This window comes from Brassica rapa, chromosome A03, assembly GCF_000309985.2.
Source record: "Brassica rapa cultivar Chiifu-401-42 chromosome A03, CAAS_Brap_v3.01, whole genome shotgun sequence".
Classification (NCBI taxonomy): domain Eukaryota; kingdom Viridiplantae; phylum Streptophyta; class Magnoliopsida; order Brassicales; family Brassicaceae; genus Brassica; species Brassica rapa.
Window position 1 is genome coordinate 17,955,885 of NC_024797.2, and position 26,148 is coordinate 17,982,032.

At 34.5% G+C, this 26,148-nt stretch overlaps 6 protein-coding genes across 7 annotated transcripts; 1 reads left to right on the plus strand and 5 right to left on the minus strand.

Moving 5' to 3' along the window:
- Window positions 1-190: 190 nt before the first annotated feature.
- Window positions 191-6,490, minus strand: LOC103859565 (pectinesterase/pectinesterase inhibitor 3). The gene is made up of 3 exons (XM_009137128.3): window positions 5,837-6,490; window positions 2,915-3,395; window positions 191-968 (listed from the first exon to the last, which is right to left on the minus strand). The coding sequence occupies exons 1-3, from the start codon at window positions 6,437-6,439 to the stop codon at window positions 277-279; spliced, it is 1,776 nt and encodes a 591-aa protein (XP_009135376.1). The 5' UTR covers window positions 6,440-6,490; the 3' UTR covers window positions 191-276.
- A 1,565-nt stretch (window positions 6,491-8,055) lies between these two features.
- Window positions 8,056-13,935, minus strand: LOC103859567. The gene has a single exon (XM_009137129.3). It carries the CDS (start codon window positions 8,730-8,732, stop codon window positions 8,586-8,588), a length of 147 nt encoding a protein of 48 aa, XP_009135377.1. The 5' UTR covers window positions 8,733-13,935; the 3' UTR covers window positions 8,056-8,585.
- A 769-nt stretch (window positions 13,936-14,704) lies between these two features.
- LOC103859569 lies at window positions 14,705-15,599 on the plus strand. The gene has a single exon (XM_009137130.3). The coding sequence runs from the start codon at window positions 15,202-15,204 to the stop codon at window positions 15,427-15,429; it is 228 nt and encodes a 75-aa protein (XP_009135378.1). The 5' UTR covers window positions 14,705-15,201; the 3' UTR covers window positions 15,430-15,599.
- Window positions 15,600-15,789: 190 nt separating this feature from the next.
- On the minus strand, window positions 15,790-19,343 carry LOC103859571 (extensin). Of its 2 annotated transcripts, none has more exons than XM_033286455.1 (3): window positions 16,469-19,343; window positions 16,248-16,379; window positions 15,790-16,131 (listed from the first exon to the last, which is right to left on the minus strand). In XM_033286455.1, the coding sequence occupies exon 1, from the start codon at window positions 17,843-17,845 to the stop codon at window positions 17,297-17,299; it is 549 nt and encodes a 182-aa protein (XP_033142346.1). In that variant the 5' UTR covers window positions 17,846-19,343; the 3' UTR covers window positions 15,790-16,131; window positions 16,248-16,379; window positions 16,469-17,296. The 2 variants fall into 2 exon arrangements, with proteins under 2 accessions (XP_033142346.1, XP_033142345.1); XM_033286454.1 differs by having other exon boundaries at window positions 15,790-16,134.
- Window positions 19,344-19,772: 429 nt separating this feature from the next.
- On the minus strand, window positions 19,773-20,231 carry LOC103860166 (50S ribosomal protein L7/L12-like). The gene has a single exon (XM_009137764.1). The coding sequence runs from the start codon at window positions 20,229-20,231 to the stop codon at window positions 19,773-19,775; it is 459 nt and encodes a 152-aa protein (XP_009136012.1).
- A 2,737-nt stretch (window positions 20,232-22,968) lies between these two features.
- Window positions 22,969-25,500, minus strand: LOC103859573 (protein ALP1-like). The gene has a single exon (XM_009137133.3). The coding sequence runs from the start codon at window positions 24,741-24,743 to the stop codon at window positions 23,247-23,249; it is 1,497 nt and encodes a 498-aa protein (XP_009135381.1). The 5' UTR covers window positions 24,744-25,500; the 3' UTR covers window positions 22,969-23,246.
- Between the last annotated feature and the right edge of the window lie 648 nt (window positions 25,501-26,148).

The following is a 26,148-nucleotide window of genomic DNA, read 5'->3' on the forward strand; positions in this document are numbered from 1 at the left end:
TTTGTCCAAAAAAAGTTTGAAGAGAAAAACACATGGTTTTTTAATCGCGAACATAAAACATCACCATTATCAATAGGCAACATCTCTTATCTCACAATTCCATATTCTGAAGACCCAAATTTTCCCATTCTCTTATCTCGTTTCCAATACTACGATCTAAGACAAAATTAAAAAAATATGTAACGCTAGGAAACAAACAACATTATGATTTATTTATTAAATCAATAATTATTCGACCAACAACAACACCATGTAGAAGTAAACAACAATAATATCTCACAGACCGAGTGAGAAAGGGAAACCGGTCGAAGCTAACCAGCCTCCACCACCGATAAACTGACCAGCAGTATATGGCTCAGCCTCAGCAGCATCTGTTATTACCTTAAAGTCTTTCCACTTCACTCTATCTCCAGTTCCAGCCCCTGCTCCTGTGTTCGCATACTCTCTGTATGTTAAAGTGTTCAACGCAAAAGTTCCGCTCCACTCGAACCACCCTTCGGGTCTGATCACGTCAGAGATATCCGACTGCATTATCACCGTATGCGAATACTCCTTCCACGGCCGACCAAGATACGTAGGAAAACTACTTTTCACAGACAGTAAATCTGACGTGGCACCAATCCGACAATTCTGGATAACTATCCCGGTGTTCTGGTTAGGGTCAGTTCGTCCTTGGGCTGTGACCATGTTTTTCTGGCCGGGGCCTGGTCGGCGGGCGTGGATGTCGCAGTCTTGGAGAACGACGGCGGCGTTTCCGAAGATGAAGTCGACGGTTCCGACGATGAGACAGTTGACGAAGAACTGACGGTTAGAGTGGACGTAGAGAGTGTCTTGGTAAGCTAACATGTCGCATTGGTAGAAAGCGGAGAAGTCAGAACCGACACGTAGAGCCACCGCTTGTTCCTTCGACGGACCCGCCGTGTTCTGGAAAGTGATGTCACGCGCTAAAAATCTTTCGCCGACGACAGCTAGGTCCCATAAAAGAAAATATCAATTAGTTTTTTTTTTTCAAAATAAAAAGTTTAACGGTATCTTTTCTTGTTTTGCAGGAATCTTACTGTATTTTGTTTTTGCGGGAATCTCACTTTTAGTTTAACGGATATACGCTTTTATTTTCTTATAAATTATTTTAAATAAACAAAAATGTCTTACAGACTTCAAAATCAAAGTGCATTTAATAAAAGCACAAGTATGTAGAGGGAATATCTAAAAATAATTAAGATGACAATAACAATATTTAAATTGTTTGAATATCTTAAAACTTATAGATTTTTGTAAAAGTATCTCAAATGAGATAATTTGAGATATTTTGCAAAAGTTTTAAACATTTGAGATACTCAATCAATTTAAATTTGAGATACTTTTATTAAATTTATTAACTTTTATAATATTTACACTAATTTTTTTTAAAAATATTCAAAGAATTTTGTTATTTTATCTTTTTAGATACTTATTTAAATATTTGAGCTTTTAGAGCAGCTCCAAAAGTAATACTCCTTCTATATCAATTTAACTGGTGTTTAAGGATTTTGATTTTGTTTCAAAATAAGTTATGTTTTCACAATTTTAGGTAAAATTTAATGGCATTTGAAATTTTTGACCAATTATAAAATACTGTATTTTTTATTGGTTAAATTAGTTTTATTTAATGTAATTAAAGTCAATTACATAAAATTTTGTATTTTTTTAATATTTGTGCAAAAACTTTGAACACCTCAATGATACAGAGGGAGGGAGTATCAAGACAAATATCTCACTAATACCAAGGATTACAAAAACAAAAAAAAATGGAGAGATTAAGAAGAGAAGTATCTCTGCACGGATGTTTTTAGAAGAAGATTAAGCAAAATGTCCATGTTTGAATGGTTCAAACTAAATAAATGAAGTAAAAATTAACCTTTTTAACAAAACTACAACATAATATTAATATAAAACCTGACAAATACTTATTTTGGAGATATTGTCCAAAAATTGACACTCTGTGAACGATGTGACAAATGTAAATAAGGGACAAGATCGGATTGAAAAGTCAAGAGCAATGAACAAGAAAGAAAAAAGGTAGGAAAGAGAAAAGGTAATGAAGTAAAGGCTCTATTCACTAGTGGATGGTTGGTATGAGCAATTGAGCATGGATCGAAATATCTGGAGTTCTAAATGTATGCATAAACCTATTTGTTTTGGTCGAATAATCACTTACCTGATATGATTTGATCCTTAGTTATCCAGATATTTGGTGTACCGGATATCCATAAAATTTTAGATTTTTAATCTAATATCTAATTCGATCGACATAAATAAAATATAAAATAAATAATATTCAAAATACAATAAAATATTAATATTTTATTAGTTATTTACATTTTAAAATTCGAATAATTAACATAATAAAACTATTGTAAACATATAAAATACAATATTTATATAAATTATATATAATTTTTAAATATATATATATATATGTGAATTTAACGGACCGGATCAAATTTTCATTCTTAAAAATATTAGCATTTATGATTTGTTTCATTTCTTATCAATACTAATATTTGTTTTTTTCCGTATATTTACGGATTTCTGAATTTTTTTCGGTTCAAAACTAATAACAAATCAAATCAAAATTTACAAATATTTTTCCTTAGGCCTAGTGCATGGGCCATAAACACCCAGTCCACATAATGTGACCTGGCAAAGCATATGAAATAAATCCAAGAAACCCGGTGGATTAAGACTTGCACATGAAGCAGACCTAACTAACATTTTTGTTTAATATTTTAAAATTGAATCATCCATTGCCCATGCCCTAAAAATCTACATGAGTCTACTTAATGTGAGAATATTTTTCCACCACAATAAAATGCCGCATCGTCCAAAATTACGATTATAATATTTTTTAAAACTAATAACTAAAATGGCTTACCAACGGTTGCAGAGCTAAAGGTGGGCCAACCGTCGACGGCGTTTCTACTTGCGGTAATAATAGTTGTTGTCCGACCATCTCCCATAAACATTATATTCTTTTTCTTCTTGGCCACGTCCACGTTCTCTCTATAGACTCCGGCTTTTATATGTATTACATACCTCTTATTACTATTCTCCGGGGCAGCCGCAACCGCAGCCGCCACAGTGGTGAATGTGCCGCTACCATCAGCCGCCACGGTAGCATCGGCTTCCACTGTGGACCCTTGAAGAAGCCTCCTATCTCCTGCGGATAACCAAGTCGGCCACCCCTCCGCGTCTAAATCTCCGACGCTAGCCATATCTACGGCCACCGTAGTCTCCTCCTTGAGTTTACGGTTGTTTGAGGTGAATTTGGCTTTTAGCTCAAAATTGGTTATATCGGTATCAGTCATGTTCTTGATCATTGCTAGTGCGTTGCTGCACATGTGCTCTACGTGCATCTACACATAATTCTTTCGTTATAAAGCTGTATTTTGGAAACAATCGCGTTGGCGACAAGTTTATAGAAATAAATGTCTATACTCTAATAACAATAATTGTACATCTAGACCAACACTAGCTACCAACAGCCCACTGTACTAAAATAAATACTGAAAATTATAAAAAAATGTTAAAGTGATGTGATGGGATATTAATGTTACCTTTTCCATAATTTTTTTGGCACTATATAGTATCTCAATAATATTATTTGAAAAGTCAATTTTCTTAAAATTATCAAGATGGTTGATTACCTAGATATTCTTAATAAACTACAATTATTATATATGATTGCCATTAATAATATATTTCTTTTTTTTCAAAATAATATTTTAGTTAAATTTTTCATTTAATTTTACTTTTTTTTTTCAAAAACACATAAAGAGAAAAGGAAATATTTATAAAATATAAACATATAAGTTTTTATATATAAACGAATTAAATTATTAGTTTTCTAAATTTTCCCAAAACAACATAAAAAATTAAACCCATTCAAATTAATTACTACTTCCTAAAAAATTCTCAAATAAGTTACCTAATTTATAGCAAGCAATCAAACCGAATATATCACTAGTCACTACTTTTCTTAATTATGTATTATTTCTCCATTTTTTACCAAAATAATAGCATGGTTGTTTTAACCACGAGAATATAACAAACAAATATATGGCAACCTTTGATTTCTTTAAATGTTACACTCTTGAAACCAAGTACATTCTACTGGTGGTGAAACACTAGAGATGGTTCTAGCTTTATAACTTTTTTACTAAATTTAGAATCGAGTATATAAAATTTAGAACTTTTTTTACTCACTTTAATTTGTATAGTTATTTTACATTGATAAAAAAATTTATATTCTAATTTTGCAATGATGAATTGATATTTAAATAGCAACTAACATCAATATAAAAATCTTATTAAATCTAATAAGAAAAAAAATCTTATTAAATCTATTTAATAGGATTTGTATTTACATTTTATATATATCACCGTATATTATGACCAAAAATGTAAATTAAAAATATTTTTTTCAATAATAGATATAACTAAATTACTTATATTTTTAAAGTAAATTTAACTTATTTTAAGAAAATCAAAACCCACCCGACCGGGTGAGTCCATATCTAGTATCTATCTATCTTATTAAAACTCAAGTACAAATTAGGTTTGTTTGGAAACATGTATAGCAATTTTTTTTTTAAAGTTGTTTAGAAACATAAATTATAGTTTTTTAAAAAATGTTTGTTTGGAAACATGGATTGCAGTTTAAAAAAAGAGGTTTGTTTGGAAATATAGATTGTAGTTTTAAAAAATAGATTTGTTTGGAGACATGCATAACAGTATATTAAGAGAAAAAATAATGGACTTATATTATTAAGAAAATTTAGAAGTCCATTATATTATGAGAAACTATCTATCTTTTACTTAATCGGGTTCAATTTAGGTCTGTTTGAATTTCGGGTTTCCGGGGTCAAGGATTTCAGTCTCATTCTAATATTTCTAAATTTCAGTTTGGGTTCACTTCGGATTTTTGCGAGTTCGGTTCCAGTTCGGATAACCCATTTAATTTACTTTTAAAATTTTAAAATTTATTATGTATTTATATACTTTAAATTTCTCAAAAACTATAAACAAAATAATATACTAAATATAAATTTGAATAACATATGTCAGAATACCTAAACTTAAAATATAAATTACTTTAGTTCAAATATTTGGATAGAGAATCAATAATTATTTTAAGTATTTTTGGTGTTTTAAGTATATTTTTTCTATTTTATATATTCACTATTGATTTTTGTATATATTTTCAAGTATTTAAACCAGCTTAAAAGTATCATATATATTCTAGATGTTTTATATATATATATATATTAAATCTAAAAATAAATAATATATATAAGTATATAAATCTATTTCGGATACATTCGGGTACCCGGAATACTTCGGTTTGGATCGGATTCGGTTTTGGTTCTCTGAAAACCAAAAATTTAAATAATTCCGATATTTAATCAATTTCGGTTTGAGTTTGGTACTACTTTTTCGGATCGGTTCGGTTCGGTTATTCAGATTCGGGTATTTTGCCTAATCCTTATTGACATGAAAAACAAATAGAAACATATTTTTGAAAAAGTCTAGTTCATCATTAAAAGAAAACTTAATCCATAACCCCACGAGTAAATAAGGGAATAGTGATGTAATGTTGAGCCATTAAAGATACCATAAATTTTTGTAAACCAAAACAAATGCATTTAATTGACATTTTGTAAATTTTAATTCAAAATGTTAGTGCTGAATGCTGACTATATCTTATACAATTCACATATTTATATATTATTTTCAATTATTGTTCAATTCTACATGAGAGCCGTAATGGGTAAAGAAACTGATGTTGTTTACGTACCTGACCCTTAAACAAGGCCTTGCGGACTTTCTTGTCTGCCCCGTCATGAGAGAAGCCGTCTAGACAAGTCTCTTGGTTGGTAATGGCGGAGCTAATGAGGGTTTTGAGATCACCGGCGTGTTCCCGGAGAGATTTCTTGTTAGGATACAAATGGAGATCTTCCACTGCCTCGTGAAGCTCATCGAGCGTCTCATCAATAGTCTCTAAACAGTCATGAAGCGCCGTCTTCTCGCGAGGAGTTAGTCCTTTCCTCTTCTTGATCAGTTTCTTCACGGTGAAGTAGTTGTGTTCCACGACCGTTTTCGTGAGGTTAAGAGAAGCTTCGATGACGTCTTTCTGCGACGTAAGCTCAACGCCTCCGGAGGTGGCCACAGCAGAGATGCAGAGCTCAGGATAACGCGTGGATATGCAGGCGGATGTTAACACTGCGTGAGACGACGGAGTTAGAGTTCGTTTTCCGTTTTCGTTGGCTTTTGAAGCTCCGACGGTGATTCCGGCAATGGCGGTTACGAGTAGCAAGGCTACGGTGGCGGAGAGTAAAACAAGTTTCTTATTTTTGCTGAAGTTATCTTTGGAGAAGATTTCTTTGATAGACGATGCCATTGTTTGGCACTGATGTGTGGAGGAGTGGTGAATGTGCTTGTGAAGAGTAGGTGTTTATATTGATATCAGACGCGAGATTTTTATTAATGACTTTTCTTTTCTCTTTCCTTTTACTTTTCTTGACTCCATTATTTGAGTGGGATATAAAATTTGGTGTAATTTTAATATCAATTTTGATGTCATTATTGGAAATGCCCTTAATTGATATTTTCTTATTAGTCTTTTTTTTGCTAAAGGTTTATATTCTCTTATTAGTTTCAAAATATTCATGTTTTAGAATAAAAAATAGTTTGAAAAATATATATATATTTTTACCTTTTCAATGTATTACTAATGCTAAGTTGTGAAATTCAAAAAACATAATTATTATGTTTATCAAAATTATATTTGCTTAAAATTGTGAGAATTAGTCAACTATAAAAACACATGCACTATTTATCAAAATTCAGTATAATTTTTTAATATATGCAAAAAATAAAATTTATAACTTTTTCGAACAAAGGGAAAGGGAGTAGAAAGTAATTTTTTTGGTAAAAATAATATGATTTCGAATTCCAAAGAATATTATTGCCGTGTTCCCAAATTTGTATATCCTCCAAAGACAAGTCTAACCGTAAAATTCCATCCAGATTTTTTAAAAAAAAATCATATGCTACGGAAACACACGATCATATCACATCATATATCTGTAGTAGAACCTGACATATGGGCCGTAAATATAAACTCATAGCGGGCCAAGTTCTTACTACTTCAGGTGGTGCCGGAATCTTGGACCGAACCAACTACGTTTCTGCAAATAGGACAAGAAGAATGCAACTGAAGCCACGTCTCGATGCAATTGGCGTGGAACCAGTGATTACATGTCGGCAAAATTCTGGCTTTGTCTCCGTCTTCAAGCTTGGAGAGGCAAACGACACATTCGAAGCTGTCTTTGGAGTCCTCGGAGTTGAAATCTACGACGGGGATGGATTGGAGAACGGAGGGTTTGATACCGGCCAGTTCCTTGACTATAATAATGACATGGTCATCGCCGGTAACACTATGATCGTGGTGATCATTGTTGGCTTCATCATCAACACGGTTGGAAGCCCAAGACAACACTCGACAGAGTCCATAAAAAAGCATGCAATATGCAAAACCGAAAACTAATGATAACCAATAATCCTGGTCGATCATCTTCAAATCCCACCTTTTTTTGTCCGGTAGATATTCTATATATATACTCTGTTTATTTATTAATGGATTGATTTGGTTTCAGGAACAATTGACATTTTACTATTTCTCTTAAATAAGAAACTTCCCTAAACTGGAATAACCAAAAATGTAAAAGCAAGAAATTTCCTTATTTGAAATTGTTAACTAAATAAAACCTAACCAATGACTTGGCTTCACGCCATTGACCATCTTCTTCTTCGTGTAGTCTGGACCGGATTATTACGATCTCTAATTGTCCCCTCTTTGAAGAGTACTCTGTTTTTGAACCGGAATTTGGTTCTTGGAATAAATCTTTACTGAACCGAAACTTGGTTAAGATGTTGGTTTGTAAGATAATATAAGATGAGTGATTGAGTTCTACTGGTTTGTTTAGTTTTTGAGTTTGAGCCAGTAAAAGAATCTAAATAGCCAAAATCAAAAGTTTTATTCTTTTATATTATTCTCGCATTGGTTACAACCAGATGCTAAAATTAAACAAGAAGATCTTTGGTCATAAATAGATGAAACCAAAAGAGACTTTGGTCAACTCAAAACGAAACTAAACCCCAAAACTTCCAGAAGATTTGATAGTATGAACTCCTTTTCCCACATAACATCATCCATGGCTTCTCTCCCTCCTTATGTTCCAGAAACAGTAAAAACTCCGTCAGCTCAATCGGCGGGTAAAGTCTCTCTCTATTTTGGCTCATGCAAATAACTCATGAAAAAAAAACCCCAAAAGATTCACTCTTTAGGTTAAAAAAGAGGAGATTAAGCAGGGTTGCACCAATAGAAGAGAGAATCAAAATATTTATGGAGAGGGATCACGCCATGCAACCACCAATACCAACATGGATTCAAGAAGAAGAGATGGGGAGGAGAGGCATATATATATACACACACATATATATAGCTATATGTAATTTGAAAGATGAACTCAAGGGGGCTCTCTCTATTCATCGCCATGGATGTACCAGCAGCAAAGCATGGTAGCGCAACGGCGGAGAATATAGAGACGAGCTCGTTGTTCCTTCACCAAGGAAACACATTTGCTTGTAAAAGCATGGCCTTTGTTGAACTTTCTCTTGAATTCTGCCATAGGGTTTATATTAGTGATCAACGATAAAGAACCTTTGTGGTTTTATGGTTTTAAGGTTTATCACTTCGGGTGCCAAAAAAAAAACCCTTTTGTGGGTGATGGAAGGGAGAGAGCAAATGTAAGAATTGCGATGAAGGAGAAAAGGATCTGAATAGGTTTATATAGAGAAGAAAAAGAAGAAAGAGGTGAAGTAAATAAAAAGGAAGTGAATTAAGAGGAGATGAATCTGGTCTTGATTTTCTTGGTTCATTGACATTGGGATTTGCATGGCTTGCTTTGAATACTCCAAGGAACTATAATTTTATGGAAATTATAACTTTGGACATAAATCTTTTATTGTCATTGTCTAATCTATTATATTATGGGCTACTAAATAACAAATCTTTTAAATCTTTTGTTTATTTTTATTTTTATAAATATCAAACTTTGACAGATAAAAAGTCCATTAAGAACTAGGAAAGTTTCAAAAACTTAATTAATCCTTTCAAAAAATTTCGGTGATATTCTTTTCAGAAATTGTTTTATTCAATAAATTAGTCACAACATTCGAATGTGGTATGGAAAGGAACAGCATGCACACGTGTATACAATTCGAAATTCCTTATTTATGAACGCGGTAAACACAGCTGTTGATTTATATTATTTGTTTTCTACCCATAATGAATGATTTAACTTAACCATATTGTGTATTAGGGTTCAACACAATCTAATGAAATAAGAGAAAGAGTATGAAAGGGAGAAAGGTGGGCATGAAAAGAGGAGATATGTTGAAAGAAGACAAAACATTGAGATTGAGTTTAGGGGAACATGCAACCGGCCATCTTATCTTCGTTTTCTCCACATGGGCAGGTTTGTTGGTTCACTTCTCTTTTCATAATCTCAACATATATATTTTCAATCAATGTCATTAAAACTGAATATATGTAAGATCATATCAAAGATGGAATCAAACCGGATTGCAAATTATTTTGCTCAATTATTTAATGTAAATAAAAATACTTTGATTGATTTTTTTTGTCTGGTTAATTATGCTATTACAACAGAGAAACATTACATAGAAGATATTACAGGCGACAATTTTACATGCTTTATGAGGATTCACGCCTGACTGTATCACCCTGAGTAGCCCTATCTCTTGTAAATATTTTTTTTAATTTTCTGCATAATTCGTCTTCTCCGGGAATTGAAACCCATATCTCTTTATGTAGAAATTGCGTTGTCTGGAATTTAAACCCTAGACCTAGATATGGAAGTCTTTAAACCTTGACCACTAGGCCACGGTGTTTTCACGTACTTTGATTGATTACAATGACTGTATTCGCTTTGCTACAGATTGTATTCGTTGGACTGAGCTAATTTTATGATGAATAATTTGGGAAAACAATCTCTTATCATCTAAGTTTCACGATATTCGATGGACTTCCTCATGCACATTTCTTCTCTTCGTTAATTTTATGAATTTCGGCGTTAATTTGTTGTAAAAATTAAGCTAAAAACATGTATAGGTGAAAATTTTAGATAAAGACTACCAAAAGTTACAATTATAGTTGGATTTTATTTGGTTTGTCAATTTGGCAAGTACTTTATTGTTTGTAGCACAAAAGAATATTTAAGCAAAAAGTATATACATAATACTTACCTACATAAATCGTAAACAAGTAACCACTAACCACAAACTAATATGAACCAATAATATTTATACATCGTATGTCGGAACAACCATATGTTAGCTTGGGATTGAAAACATTATCTATAACCCATTGTCATAATTGAATGGCGCAAAACAAAAATCCACAGCTGGTACTAGTAGAACAAGATCATCCATCTTGATTTTTTCCTCATTTTTCTAATCAGCTCTTCGTCACTTCGTCTATCAATTTCAGGATCACAAGAGATTTGTATCATACATGTTTAAAATATGAAGGCTAATAATATATATGTTTTGTGAGTTCAAGGATTCTACGCCCAACCAGAATCAGTACTAGCATCCTTCCTACGCCCAACCAGAATCAGTACAATTGTCCTAACGGTAAGGCCCAATATTTAAAACTCTAGTTTACTTTTGAATAGATGGGTCATTGGTTGTTAGAGCCATAAGTATCTAATTAGAACTGATTTACTACTCATTGTCTTTTTTTGAGCAACACTAACTTAATAACCTATTTAGCTTGGCTCAGTTCCACTCTCTATTCCTTCATGCAAGATCTTCTAAAACCAACAGAGACCCTGATCGTTGTCTCTCGATCTAGAATGTGTTACCTCTTTTCACTCTTGTATTGTGGTAAAGCAGCTAGTTGATTTTTTTCTGTTTGGCAAAGGGGTCTCATACTAGAGAGCCCAAACCAGAGTGAGTACAGAGACAGGCTTTGACTAGAGAGTGTAAGCCCACTTGAAGTTCTTTGAAAATAAGAAAACCGACGGAAAACTAAGGAAGAAGATAACGAAGAGATGCCGGAGAGAACTCCAAAGAGTTCAATAGGGCAACTGTTCGTCGAGATTTCTCCAATGAGCTCTTGATAATCTGATCAAAGCCAGATCTTTGTGTAGCCGAGAGAAGCAGCGTGAAGCTATAGTTGACATGTATTGGTGTTTATAGACATACAAATGCGGTACATTATGTATATTATTTTTTCCTCGGTTCCATTTTCCATATGCATGTTTGGAAAATTTGACCAAAACCCTTACTCGAGAACAGAATCTACAAGTTACAATTTAAGAATAAACCTAAAATATGAGTGAGATATTTGTAATTGAGTTATATTATAATTTCTAGTTTTCCATATTCAAGTTTTTTATTTAGTTCAAATAGTTTATATATATTCGTTCCACTACTTAATTTAGCGCGCAGAGACATGTAATTAAGTTAACCGACGAAAAATATGTAGATGCATGGTCGTAGAAACTAATAGAGAATTACCTTTCATTCACGTGAAATCATTATTCAACAAGACTTGCAAGTTCTAGAGTTAAAGTCGGGAAGAGTGGAGCTTATTGAAGCCCACACTGAAGCCCATCTTATGATTCATTAAGAAGCTTATGTAACTATGTAACTAGGGTTTTATAAACCACTATATATGTCATTAGAGTGCTTGTAAGAGTTGAGGTTGCAGAGGTTGTTGCTCTCCTTGCTGAACTGAACCTTGGCATTGCCTCTACCGAACTGTTTCACCAAGAAACAGTTGTTTCTTTTCACGATCTCCCACACCAGCTGTCCTGGAACTGTTGCCATTTCGATCTCCTCGCAAGTTGAAGAACTAGACAACGGCGGGATAGAAGAGAGAAGGAGACTCGTGCCTTGGTAAAGCAAAATTGGTGTATTGGTGAAACAAGATAGATTTGTGTCCAAAGGACTTTATTGAAACATAAACTAGAGATAGCTCAATGAGCTTTATTGAAATATAAAGAGTAAGAAAGGGAAAGACTTTAGATTGTCACCAAGAGCTAAGAAGATGGATTGATATCATAAAAGATGTTTTAATGTGGCTGCAACTATGGCAGCCAAAGTTACCTACTAGCAAGCACTCTAATGACATATATAGTGGTTTATAAAACCCTAGTTACATAGTTACATAAGCTTCTTAATGAATCATAAGATGGGCTTCAGTGTGGGCTTCAATATCCTCCCGCAAACTTGGCATCGGGTGGTGAATCAAGCAGCTGAACCAAGTTTGAAGATGCAGATGGAGCTGGCTTTGAAAAGGATCATGAGTAGTTGAAGGTCTATAGGAAGTAGGTAGATGACTATTCAGCTTGGAGAATAGCATGAGTGTGAGAACATCTTCAGGTTCTTTTGACCTATTTGTCTCACAACAAGTTGAGGATTTTTTTTTTTTTTTTTGATCCTCCTAACTAGACTAAGCTATCTCACAGCCAAAGAGATCCATCCTACAACAGCCCAAAACCTCAACTCTCTGTTTCCTATCTATTTGCCACCAAAACTCTTCATTTTCACAATCTGTTTCTCTCTTAGACATTTAACCAAACATCTTGTGTGCACTCATCAAAAACAGAAACTTGCTGCCATTAATCTCAAACCCACCACTATCCTATCGCAAATTTCCAAACCAATCCAGTCACATCCCAATACCTAGCCAGCGATATGTTTCCAGTTCCCAAGCTATCTATTTTCAGCCTCGAATGAAAGTACAGAGATATTACCGTGAGAAGAAACATGACATGTGACTTGGAGAAACCACTGGTTCTGTTTGAAAAGTCATTATCCTCTTCAAACAGCTTCACCAATACACCAATTTTGCTTTACCAAGGCGTGTCTCTTCTCTGACTTCTCCATTGCCGAAAAGGTCACTTTACCAAGCTTTAGGGATGGAGAAAGCTTGATGATTACCTGGACAGACTTGCATATAACCCACGTTCTGATGTAGATAACCCACTTGCAAGCTGAGCTTGAAAAACCTCGATCTGGTTGCATCTGGTCTGGTTTTTCTTTTACTGTCTGAAAGGTGCCATTTTGAGATGGAAAGCTTCAACCTTCAACTCATTTGATGTAGTAAAGCGCAGAGAGAGGATATGTATAGATACTGGTGAGATTATAAACCCATGAACCGACTGAAGCTCTGATACCATGTGAACGTTTGTAGAACAAGATAGATTTGTGTCCAAAGGACTTTATTGAAACATAAACTAGAGATAGCTCAATGAGCTTTATTGAAATATAAAGAGTAAGAAAGGGAAAGACTTTAGATTGTCACCAAGAGCTAAGAAGATGGATTGATATCATAAAAGATGTTTTAATGTGGCTGCAACTATGGCAGCCAAAGTTACCTACTAGCAAGCACTCTAATGACATATATAGTGGTTTATAAAACCCTAGTTACATAGTTACATAAGCTTCTTAATGAATCATAAGATGGGCTTCAGTGTGGGCTTCAATAGAGCTTACGTCAACCTAAGTTCATTGGTGGGTTCATATCATAGGAAGATTCCAAAATAAACCTTTTTATGTGCATACGAGACGGTGGCGGGAAGCTTGAAGAAGCAAAACGGTCCCATGCGACGCCGTATCGGAGCAGCTACCTTTCTCCGCCATAGAATATAATAAATGTGGTCCATTAGTCTGTTTCGTTTCTGTGGTTTCTATAATAACACATCAAATCCAAATGCTTAATATGGTATGACGTCTAACAACTATGCTACTTGAATTGTCCCATCAAGACATTAAATACTTGATAGATTTCTGTTTTCTAATTTATAAACTTGTAACTTTGTATTGATTAGACCATGATTAACTCTAGTTTGGGGAAACGATTTTTAATTTTTATTAGATTTTAATTAAAAAAAGTTAAAAACCGTTCTTAAATAAAAGATATAAAAGCTGTCTATAAAAAAAAAAAAAATATCAAATCATGAATTAAGAACTTCAATTAAAAAATCAGGATTAATCATGTACTTATCTATCTTGAAAGTTTTTTCATAGCGTATTTTGATCCTATGTTTGATATTTGATTCATCAAAATAATTACCGAAATTGAGTTCTAATATATAAATGATCAATTCATTTCAGATTTGAATTAAATGTTCATAAACTTTGATATAATAATCTTAAAAATAAACATTTTCGACTCAAACGAAACAAAACCTAAATGTCAAGCCCTACATATTATGGGTTTTGAGTTAAGTTGAGATGGTAATATCAATGTATATATGTCATTTTCATGAAATTAAAGTTCTACCGGCCAACTCATTTTGCAACTATATGTTACCACTTACTATAAAGTTGCTATCAATTTTATTTAGAGCTTTATAAAAAATTCTATATAGTTATTTTAACGGGGACGTATGTATTGTATCATACAGCCATATAAAAGGATAGGAATATTGTGATAAAATATTATTTAATTTAATTTTATTAATCACGCCACCTTATCTAAATCAGAAAAGAAATACTGCGTAATATAGTTTTGGCTAATACAAGATAAGGAAAAATATGACCTTTGAACGACTTTACGATAAACAGGAAACATGTTAAATATTGAAATTCATTGAACTATAATTGATCTGAGAACAGAAATACAAAGCTAGCTAAAAAGGCGATATAGTTTTGTCAATAGATTATTTTGGCTGTAGAGTATGAATTGAAGAGCCCCCACTGCCCCACACCATCGTTCATTTGATAATAACTACATACCTACCGTACGTACCAGTGTGTTTATAGTTATAGTCTTGAGTTAAGATCATACATAATCATAATTTGTTAGGTCTGATTTTGTCTTAATCACGAAGGGGATTGTAAGTACTCCTACACATATTATTATTGTCCTTTTGTAGTAGCAAGTACTTCTTCACAAGAATACACCTTTATACTCTCTATATATTCACTTCAACTCTCACAACTTTCACAATATCTTTTAGTATCTCTTATTTTCCCATCTTTTTTCCTTCTCATGCCCAAACAAGAAGAAGCTTTCTTCTCCCGACACTCTCTTACCTATTCAGAACATCTCAATCGCCGATGGAAACAGTTAAGACCTCCAGGTTCATCACCGAGCTGGCTCCGGCTAAGTTGATAACTGCGACGAGAGAGCCATTCAAGAACATGTTGACCACAATCTCCGAGGAAGATTTCGACTTTGAAGAGTTAGTCAGAGCCACCGCAGAGAGACTCTCTTCTTCGTGTCCAGGCTTCTCCTCCTGGTCTCTTGGTCACTACGCCAAGACCAGCACACTCTCTTCTTCTTAGACCACTAAATTTTGTTTTTTTTTTCCCCAATAAGACAAAGACCAAAGAAATCATACGTTTCTTGGCCTAATCATCCATCAACTTGTTTAAAGAGAATCTATTTGTAACCTCTCAGCTGTTTGTTTAATTATTCATTTACTTTTTGGTTTCATTTTCAGTTGTTACATCTTCGATCGATCCTTTGACGTACTACCAACAAACAATCCAATTATCTTTGTATTACAACCCACGTTAGTCTCAAAGAATAGGTAACACATCAAAACTAAAGCCAAGAACGCTCTTATATTAGTCTACAATGGACTAAGATCATTTCATCCATAAGGGCAAAAAAGTTCAGCGAAGGCTCAAAATATTACACGATCCTTTTTTCCATTAATTACTTGTTACTCTCTTCTAAAAATGTAACAATAATAAGGAAAAACAAATTCCCTTTTCACCCTCACATGAAAAAAATCTTGATACCTTCTCTCTGTATCACCAGACACAACCAACGGGATGCTTCAAGCAATATGAGCGATGTGGTGAAATTGAGGACAGAGGAGAGTGTAGAGGGACCACGTAGAGACTTTTAACCGGTTAAGCAAACCATGAATGGTTCACGAGTATTTCTTCTTGCCAATTTTCCGGAGCCGGTTTACAAGATGCGCTTTCAATTCATCTGGTATCTGAAGGGAACTTGATTTTACATCTCCTATCAACCTCCTCCTGCACAGCGTCCAAAATGAATTCTAAGAAAGCAACAAAAAGTTATAATCCTATTTGTGCAAGTTCTATCTTAAGATATGAGAAAAGATATGAAAAAGTAGGGTTTCACTTACCTTAAGTCGTTACTATCTTCACCATCTCCTCCTGATTGCTCTGTACACACTCTCTTCTTGGCACGCATGGAGGAGTGTACTTGATCGTACCATCCACATGACCGAAGAAATGAGGACGCGTCTTTCTTCAGGCTGAGAGAAAATATGCAAACACATCCTATGTTAGCTACTTCATCAGATACAAGAGGAAGTTATTAAGAAGAGGCATAAACCGAAGTTACCTCTCTTTAATTGCTTCAAGTTCATCCCGAGACGGTTCGTCTTTTCTAAGCAAAACGTGAATCAGTAGAACTCGATTCGAAATGACTCGAGATGCTTATCGATGGAGACATCTCCACGACCTTCTAGAAGAATGTATACAGATCCAGGAGGATCAACACAGAGGAGGAGATTTCACGATTTTTCTGTGTTTGGATCTGAAATCAATCGCTCTTTCAATTTTTATTTTATTAACTCTTCTTCTTTGTTTTTTCACCGCGTCAACCAAAGGATTAACCAAAGGTAAAATTTAACTGGAGACCTTTTTTTCTTCTTCACATGATCACATCATTCATAGGTTAGTTTCATACTCTCTTTTTTTTTTATACAAGTCGATTTATAATATGTAATCGACTTAAAATGGGTTTGTCACAATGTAAATCTACGTATTTTATTCACAACACCTTGTCATATATTATTCACATTTACATGTCTCGCTACAAAATGGTGCCCTAATTGAATCTTTAGTTCATGACTGAAGAAACATTATACATTTGTAAAAGATAAGTGAGATATATATACAGTAGTTCTAGACTTTGAATCGATAGCCTATGTCCCATGCATGTACGAGTACGACTTGGTCGTGGACGCAATCAGCTAGATTAGGTCGGTCGATCGAGTAGCTCGTTTTCACATTCCTAATTTCAAATACTTTGGTACTACACTCTGTTTTGCTGCCGTCTGCTTTTGATGATCGATATTAGCATATTGGTATTTTACACCAAAAATAAAAAACAATAGTATTTAAGTAGTACAAACTTACAATAGAGTCGTCGAGTCTTTTATACTAACTAAGCGTTATTAAGCAAAATAGAGAGACAAGATATAAAAAGAGAAATCAAGAAAGAAGAAGAAAGGAGAGGTGTGGCATTTGATGCCGTATAGAAATAGAAATAAGGATATGGGTAAGGAGGCTGCTGCCCCTTTGGGGACGGAGGCGGCGATGGCGGTGAACCTTTTCCATTGGAAGAAAGCGGTGGAGGTGGCGGTGTGGACTCAAAATAGTAAAATCTTGGTGGTGGCGGTTGGATGACCGTGATTAACGGTGGAGGTGAACCCGGTTGTGGAGAACGTTTGTGAGGCGGTGGCGGTGTTGGTGGCGGAGAAGATAACGGCAATGAGGGAGACGGAGGTGGCGGCCGTGGGGGAGAGGATGACGGCAATGAGGGAGACGGAGGTGGTGACGTGGAGGGTGGCGGTTTGGAGGGAGGAGGAGAGCAGATGGTGGGACAGGTGGAGCATTCACTGATGCAAAGAGGAGTGAGAACATCTATTTGGTCGGACGATGTTGATGCAACTTGTATGATCATGACCATCAGGGTGATGATAATGAGACCCATTTTGATGATCTAAAAATTGGTTTTTGGAGTGAAATGTTCATTGCTTAGTTAGTTGGTTGAACATATATAAACCACTTAGGTAGGTTTGATACAAAGATGCTTTCTTGATAAATTGTGTTTTGCTGGAAAGTTAAACATTGGAGAATTTTAAAAAGTTCAAAATGACAATGTATGTTAAGTTACATACTCTTTTTTAAGGGTAAAGATGTAAACATAATATTTACAATTAGCTTTACAAATTTACAGATGATAGGTGATAACCCATATACAAATATTAATTTGTTTATTTTGACTATTACATACAAACATTGTGCTTGAAAAATCAAACTGATTATGTGGGATAATATGTTTCTGCTTAGATGAGAACCATATGCTAAGATTATTATATTCCTTTCTCAATGTATACTCAACAACCTATTTAATTTAACTAGAAATAATTCTAGAACCAAATAGTGTCGAACTCTCCACATTCTTTTTTGTTCTGTCATTGTTCTTTTATACTTTGCTTTCAAAGTTGGATTTGGATCAATTTCATTTATAAGATATTGGCATTGGATTGATTCTTTCACCTTTAATACATTATTTCGTATATTTTTTTATATTCTCCGTCTCTTTACTCTGAGAAAAAAGTTAAGTGGTATATGTAGTTGTAATCTGGTGATTTCATATGTTAGATCCCAAATTAACGTCTGGAGGTAACTGCAAATATATATACAATGGCAGTATATGTTCCTGATACAACCAACGATATTATTAGAAACTAATTCGTGATATCTCATGAGAGTTGATCACTTAACATATTGTTTAAAAATCTTAATAGTACCTTTGATCATATTAAAACTCCTTTACAGGAAAGCATAAGAGAGCTGATATCTTATCAACTCCTTTAACAGAAAAGTCTAAGAAAATTGATATCGTAATTACTATATGAGAGGGTTTCTTTAAAAGCAATTAAACATGCTCTATAGTTTTTTGTCAAGAATCACTATAACACAAAAGGAAAAAAAAACACCTTGGTGGTTCATCTCACATTCCACATTACCTTAGTGATATCTCATTCAGCTATTACACATCATTTTTGCTTATAATATGCATATTTTGTATCTTCTACCTGCTGCATATAGCATATCTGATCAAAAGGTACAATACAATATGACCAATTGAAATTGGGTTACAAAAATGACAATGTACTGAGTTCAATTGGCTAGCTAAGAAAGAAATGTTTTACCAAAACGTTTTATATAGGAAACGGATTCATGTCTAAATCATAAGTTATTTTCTCTTGTAACATTTGTTTGTTGCAGGTAAATCATTTGCAAATGGAAAAAAGACATGTGAGTAGCCAAGAACATTTGTCGTATTAATAATTCTACTTCTACTTACCCCTCCTAAAATGTTATTAATAATTAATTTTAAAGTGGTGATAGAATATATTTAGAATTTTTTTTTTGAAGAATGAAACAAACCATTTAAAAACATGAGATTTTGTTTCATTTTTTTTGAAGAAAAAAAATGGAGTTAACCATTAGAAATCTATAATAATAAAGTTGCTGAGAAAGGCTCCTCCTGCGTCCACATCACCTCTCCTATTCTCATATTGTGCCACGTGGCACACTCTCTTCAATCACAAAAAATGTTCCGTCGCGTTGCAATCTATTTGGTTTTTAAATGTCAAATTCAGTGGCCCACTAATTTTTTCCTCATACTTTGACCAGAATTTATTTTGGATTTCTTTCAATAGGGGGAGGAGGCTAACAAAGTTGCCGTGCCGTTCGAGATTCACCAAATCCCAGCAGCTTCTTTGTAACGTTTGCAGTTTCTGTTTTCCTCTGCATTACTCCAATCATTCAAGTGATTTCGATCTCCTCCCACTCTCTCGCAATTAATCAGCCTCATCATCATCTACGGTAACCGATTGCACCTTCGCCTATAAATGTGTTCGGTGAATGCGATGAGCAACTACACCTCTCTGTTCTCGGAAAGAACACTCTCTGTTAAGCATCAACCCGATGGCGGATTCAAGAATTTTCCTAGCGGATTTTAAAGCTGGCTGCTGTTCAAACATTGCCGAGATCGTCGTGCGTCTTGGATTCTCATCGCCTCCGGATCCTTTCAGTCCCAGCTCCGTAAATGCTTTTATCTCCTTATTCACCTTAATCTTCGACGCCGCTTCAAACTTCTCCAGCTTCACATCAAAAGCTGTCTTCTCTACGGTTCTATTCTCAGCTGAGCCAGATGTGTGAGCAGCAAGATTATCAGCAGCTACAGACACAGTGGAGCCGTAACGGTTGATACCGAGTTTATGGCTGAAGAGAATTGGAATCGTAAAGCTAATCATGTTTAGTTTGAGCAAGCCGTCGGTGTTTTGGTCGATCTTCTTTGTCATGGTTTTAGGAGATCCGACAGTGGATAGGTGGCGAGTAGTGGCGGTCAAAAGCGTTGCGGTGGAGGAAGACGGTGGATCTTGATCAGAATCTGGAGATCAGAGCTCAGGTTGCATTTTTGCGTTCCGTTCGATTTCATTGCCCAGTTAATAGTTAAGGCCCATGGAAAAGACATCATCTATTAATAAGAAAAGAGACCGTATGTATAAGGCCCTAAAGGCCTAAAGTCCCTTAACTAGGAAGATGTCAATAACTCAAAAAATACCGTCAATGAAATTGTTCCAACGTGAGTTTTTGTTTTTGCAATAGTCCCTTGGTCATTCTTTCTAATAAGCACTAGCAGCCAAACAATAAACACACAAATTTTACGGTATATTCCAATTGATCTCATCTTGGACATGGCGCAATCTTAATTTAGATATGTATTCTAAAAAATATTTAGCTAATCATTTTTTTAACGATCATCCTCCATTTAATTCTTTGTAATACGTTTTCTTTAATCAATGAATATGCAAACTTATTTTACAAATTAGGCAAGAAAGGGACCATTAACCAATCATAATCCTTTTGTCGGAAAAATCAGTTAATTATAACACTAACTACACTTGGATGGTTCTAATGGTTACGCTTGAGGGACAGAAGTTGCCTGTCATTTTTACAAGAGAAAAAGACTAAAATAGCACTAAATCAAGTTTTTATTCTCAAACTAGCACTCAAGGCCAAAAGTCACAAAAATAACACTCAAGGAGTGGGGTTTAGGGTTTAAAATTTAGGGTTTAGGGTTTAGAGTTTAGGTTTTAGGGTTTAGAGTTGAGAAGTGAGGTTTTGGGGATAAGATTTCAAATTTTGAAAAATAAAAAAATTTAAATTTTTCAAAAGATAAAATGCTATTTTGGTCATTTTAGTTTTTGAGTGCTATTTTTGTGATATAAACTTAGAAATGTGCTATTTTGGAGATTTGCCCTTTTTACAAACATGAACCTCCGATATTTCTCTGATAATCCATCGAGTATATTGGATAATTTCACTTTTATAATAGAGAAATGTTTGGAGAATAACAACGTTGAGGCAGTGCCGGTCCAACACTTTCAATGACTTTAGGGTTTGAAGTTAAAAATTTTATAAATAAAAAATAAATATTAAAAATTTGAAAATAAAAATATTTTAAATAGTTTCAAAAAGTATTTTCGAATTTCAAAAAAAAAATTGAACACAAATAAAAAAAATCAAAATTTTTTTATAAAAAATTTTAAATTTGAAAAAATAGTAATAATCTGAAACTGCAAAGAAGACTTATTAAATGAACATTTTGGTCATTTTCTTTCTGAGAATCTCTTTTTGTAACAAAAGTTTGAAAATAGTCTATTTACGAGAATTCTATTCTTAGTGTCACATGCACATAATATAGACAAATTCAGCTAAGTACAAATGCATAAAACAGTGCTTGATTTTAAGATAAACCTGCATATAACCCAAACAAAACAAACAAATACTCCTTAGTGAAATAAATAAATAACTCAAACATATTGATAAATTATTTTGGCAAACGGAACACCGAGTTGATCCCCCAAACTTAATTACTAAACTATTACCAATGTAAGAGGATCATTGTTAATTTCAAAATAATTAATAGCTCCCCTACGTTACAAAAACATACTCTCTCTGTTTCCGAAAGTAAGATTTTCTAGAATTTTCAATTTTATTAAGAATATAATAAATATTTACAATTTAATTTTCAATACATTTTTCAATAACTATCCACCAATAAAATTTAATTAATTCAAAATATTCACAATTAATGTTTCTCAAAAGTATACACCTTAAAAATATAGAAAATCTATTTTAGTGGAACAAGAATATACTCTAAAAAATCTTATTTTCGGAAATGGAAAGAATATGTCTTATAATTAACGCAATAAAATTTTACAACTGATTACACTACCACACCAAAGATGAAACGTCTTATTAATATAAATTTTACATGACTATAAATCAAAACCTCCAACACAAAAACAACAACTATCTCTTACACAAAATATGTAACAAAATGAAAGCAGATCAACCAACATCAAGTTTCGAACAACTCATTCAAAACATCCAATGAGATATCATCTCTAGAGTTATGTAGTCGTCAAGAACCAACATCAGACATGTCATGCCATCATCTCTAACACTGGCTGAAGCTGCTCAAAACAGCCATGATAACAAGAATTTCACACTCAAACTATTGACTATCCATACACTTGCAAAAAAAAAACTGCATATCAAATTTAAAAATACAATGGAATACAACACATAAATAATTGAAACAACATCCCGCCCATAGGGCGGGCAAACCACTAGTGTGTAATAAAAAAGTCTAAGAAACCTGATATCTTAAATACTGTGTGAGAGGGTTTCTTTATAAGCAAATTACACATGCTCTATAGTTTTGTCAAAAGGCACTAGTTTCAGGGGGAAATTACATGTTTCAGTAACATAAGCCCATACTGTTTTGAATAAAGAAGAGAAGACAAGAGAAGAGAGGAATTGGTGTGTCTTATTCCATGAATAATAAACTCTTTATATAGGGATACAATATGAGGGTTTAGCTTGGAGACCAAGTACAAGTAAATTTTGGTGAACAAGACTTTCTATAATTGACATCACAATAAATATAACACATACCTCCTATTTTATATTTTCAAAATTTTACGTTGTGTATATCTACCAAAACTATGTAGACCGGTCAAACAGAAGTATCATCAAATCATGTCGTTATTTGAATCACTATAACAGAAAAGGCAAAAAACACCTTGGTGGTTCAACTCACATTCCACACTACCATAGTAATATCCCATTCAGCTATTACACATTCTTGCTTATATAGTATGTATATTTTGTATCTTCTACCTGCTTCATATAGCACCTGTGATCTAAAGGTACAATCCAATATGCATAAACAAAAGAATCAAAGTGAGTTTAATCTTATATCTTATACGAGGAGACACCAAAATAACATTTCCACAGTCCTCTTTTCATAAGAAAGAAGTACCAGCGAGTCCATGATGCAATAGATTATGCGAGATAGCATCTCTTGCCTTCATTGCAGTAACCGATCTCAATCCGTTTTCAGGCAAAACCTCATCATCAACCACTTCAACCACCAGCTCCCTCTCCATCTTCTCCCCTCTCATCTCACATATGTTATGAAGCACACAGCACGCACCCAAAACCGTAGGCAAATCCTGAAGCTTCACTTCAGTCCTCTTCTGCAGACACGCCCACCTTCCTTTCAACCTCCCAAACGCTTCTTTAGCCACTCTCTGGACCTCACTCATCTTCTCGTTAAACGCGTGCTGCGTCCACGTCAAGTTATGCTGCGTGTACGGAACCAAAACCCAGTCCAACAACGGGTGACCAACCCCACCAGCGACCCACAACCCTTTCAAAAGACCTCCGCTGTTAGCTCTTTGATACAACAACGACTTCTCCAACACCTTATCATCAGACATCGACCCGGGCCATCCGATACACAAGTCCGTAAAGACACCCCTCGGGTTCACAACCGCTTGGATTGTGATGGAGTAAGAAGTCTTCTGGTTCCTCTCAGTATGTCTTTTATTAAAATAAGCAGCGACACTAATCTTAGGAGCTATGATGGGTACATGAGTAGTGTACATAGACCCAACAACGTTTGGTATACCAGACATGGACTCGTACGTCTCTCTAATGCTTCTCAAAGACTCATCATCAGGCCACTGAAGATACTTAGGCATCAAAACATCTTTAATCGCTTTGCATACCTCGAGAACAAGCTTGTGACAAGTCGAGATTCCTAAACCGAACTTCTTGGAGACGAGACGGAGAGGCTCTCCAGTAGCTAACCTCCATATGCAAACCGCGACTCGCTGCCGCACGGGAATCGCGTTTCGTAACGCGGTGTCTTCTTTCGCGACCGCTGCGTTCAGCTCCTCGCAGATTAGCTCAAACGTGGATTTGGACATTCGAAACGCTCTTTTGAAGTCCTCTTCCGGGTAGTCGAAACGGTTACACTCTTCCCACCACGCTCTGCTCCGGTCCTTAACCCATAACCGCCTCTGCTGACCCGTACCGGCCGAACCGGACCCGGTTATCTCGCTGCTCTCGCCCTCTAACTCAAAACACTCTGTCGCAGCGGCAGACACGCAAGCGACGGCGCGTGAAGCGCGTGAGGCGCGTGGCTTCTTTGTTTTGATATCTCCGTTTTCCTCGTAGTGAGCGTTGAGATCGGAGTAGTATTCCGACATGGTTCTTGCTCTTTTCCGGTAATTAGACTGGAACTCGGACAATTCGCGGCGGGAAGCGACGGTGCGAGCTTCCTGGTCTTGCTTCTCGTGCTCCTCCATCAAGAGCAAGGAAGTGAAAAAGCCCTTGAGGTTGTTTTTGGTGTCGTGGGACGACGTCGTTTCTACATCGCCGTCGAAGACGTTACAGACTGATTCTTCTTCTTCTTCCTCGTCTCCGGCTTCGTTGCGGAAAACGGCGGCTTTCATTGATCACGTTGTTGTGAGGTTGCTTCGGGAAAAGGTATCTGCTTTGGATTGGAGGAGAAGATACCTTTCCTTTTGGTTCATAAATAGAAAATCTTGACGGATTTTGAGGTGAGACAGAACCATGTGGTACGAGTGTGAACACGCAAGTTGACTTTACTTGTCTTTTCCAATATTTATTTTTATTTTTTTCTATAACTCTCATTTCATTCTTGTTACATTCTTTAGTTTTTTTATTTTATTTTATACTTAGAACATCTACATTACTCTGAAAAAAGTATCTAACAATTATAATTACTTTATAAAATTAAATGATAAATAATATGAACCAACTATATAACTCACAATTGCTAATTTGAGAGAGGGATTCTTATTTTCTCTTTAGTAATACATATGTTTTTTTAATGATGAAATACTACATGAGAACTCACCATTCGAAATACTCTCTGGGTAATTCGAATTTGGAAGCAAACTAGTATGTGAATACGTTTCTCTAAGTTGGCTAAATTTAGAAGCAAACTACTTTGATCATGATCGAGCCAATAAAATACTTTTCTACTAAATCTGCGTGCTTCGTGCTATTCAAAGCAAAATTATTGACCACGTTTTTACTCTAATTCTTTTTAACACTAGTTTAGCATGCCTGACCGCAGACATCAATTTCCTATTGAATTTTTTGTCAAACTGAATAATTATTGTGGCAATTTATAAATTATAAAATGTAAAATGACAAATAAAACATTAATCACAGTAGGCTCTGCGTGAAATTTCTAAAGTGACGAATATAAAAACACTAATTTTGGAAATTAATCTTAAAAATAACTGATATATTTGAACATTAATTTTGTGAATAATGGTGATAAAAATAATCTAGTGAATATTTGTGTGTGTTTTTTATACACCACATGAACCACTATCTTTTGTATGTGATATTTAACAATATAGACTAACTATAAAAGGTAGCTGCAGTTATGAATTAAATATGTTCTGCTACTTGACAATGTGAACTAACATTTTTAAATGGTAGTCACAATTTTTATATTCTTACATACTAATATCTTCTACCTTATTTATAAATTGAAATAGTTTGTCTTTACATCATATTACGTTGTTTGTTATACTTGTGGAGTAGGTGTGAACACACATATCTTGTGAAGGAACCGAACATTCGCAATTTTTTTTTAATTTTTACATACTAATATCTTTTACGTTATTTATAAACTGAAATAGTTTGTGTTTACATCATATTATTACACTCGTGGAGTAGGTGTGAACACACATATCTTACGAAGGCACCGAATAATGTTTATTAATATAAGATTTCAAATGATTGTACTAATCGAGAAGGTAAGAGGAAGGAGTGTGAACACGTAAAGGAAGTATCGGACACATTAGATGGCCGATGCAG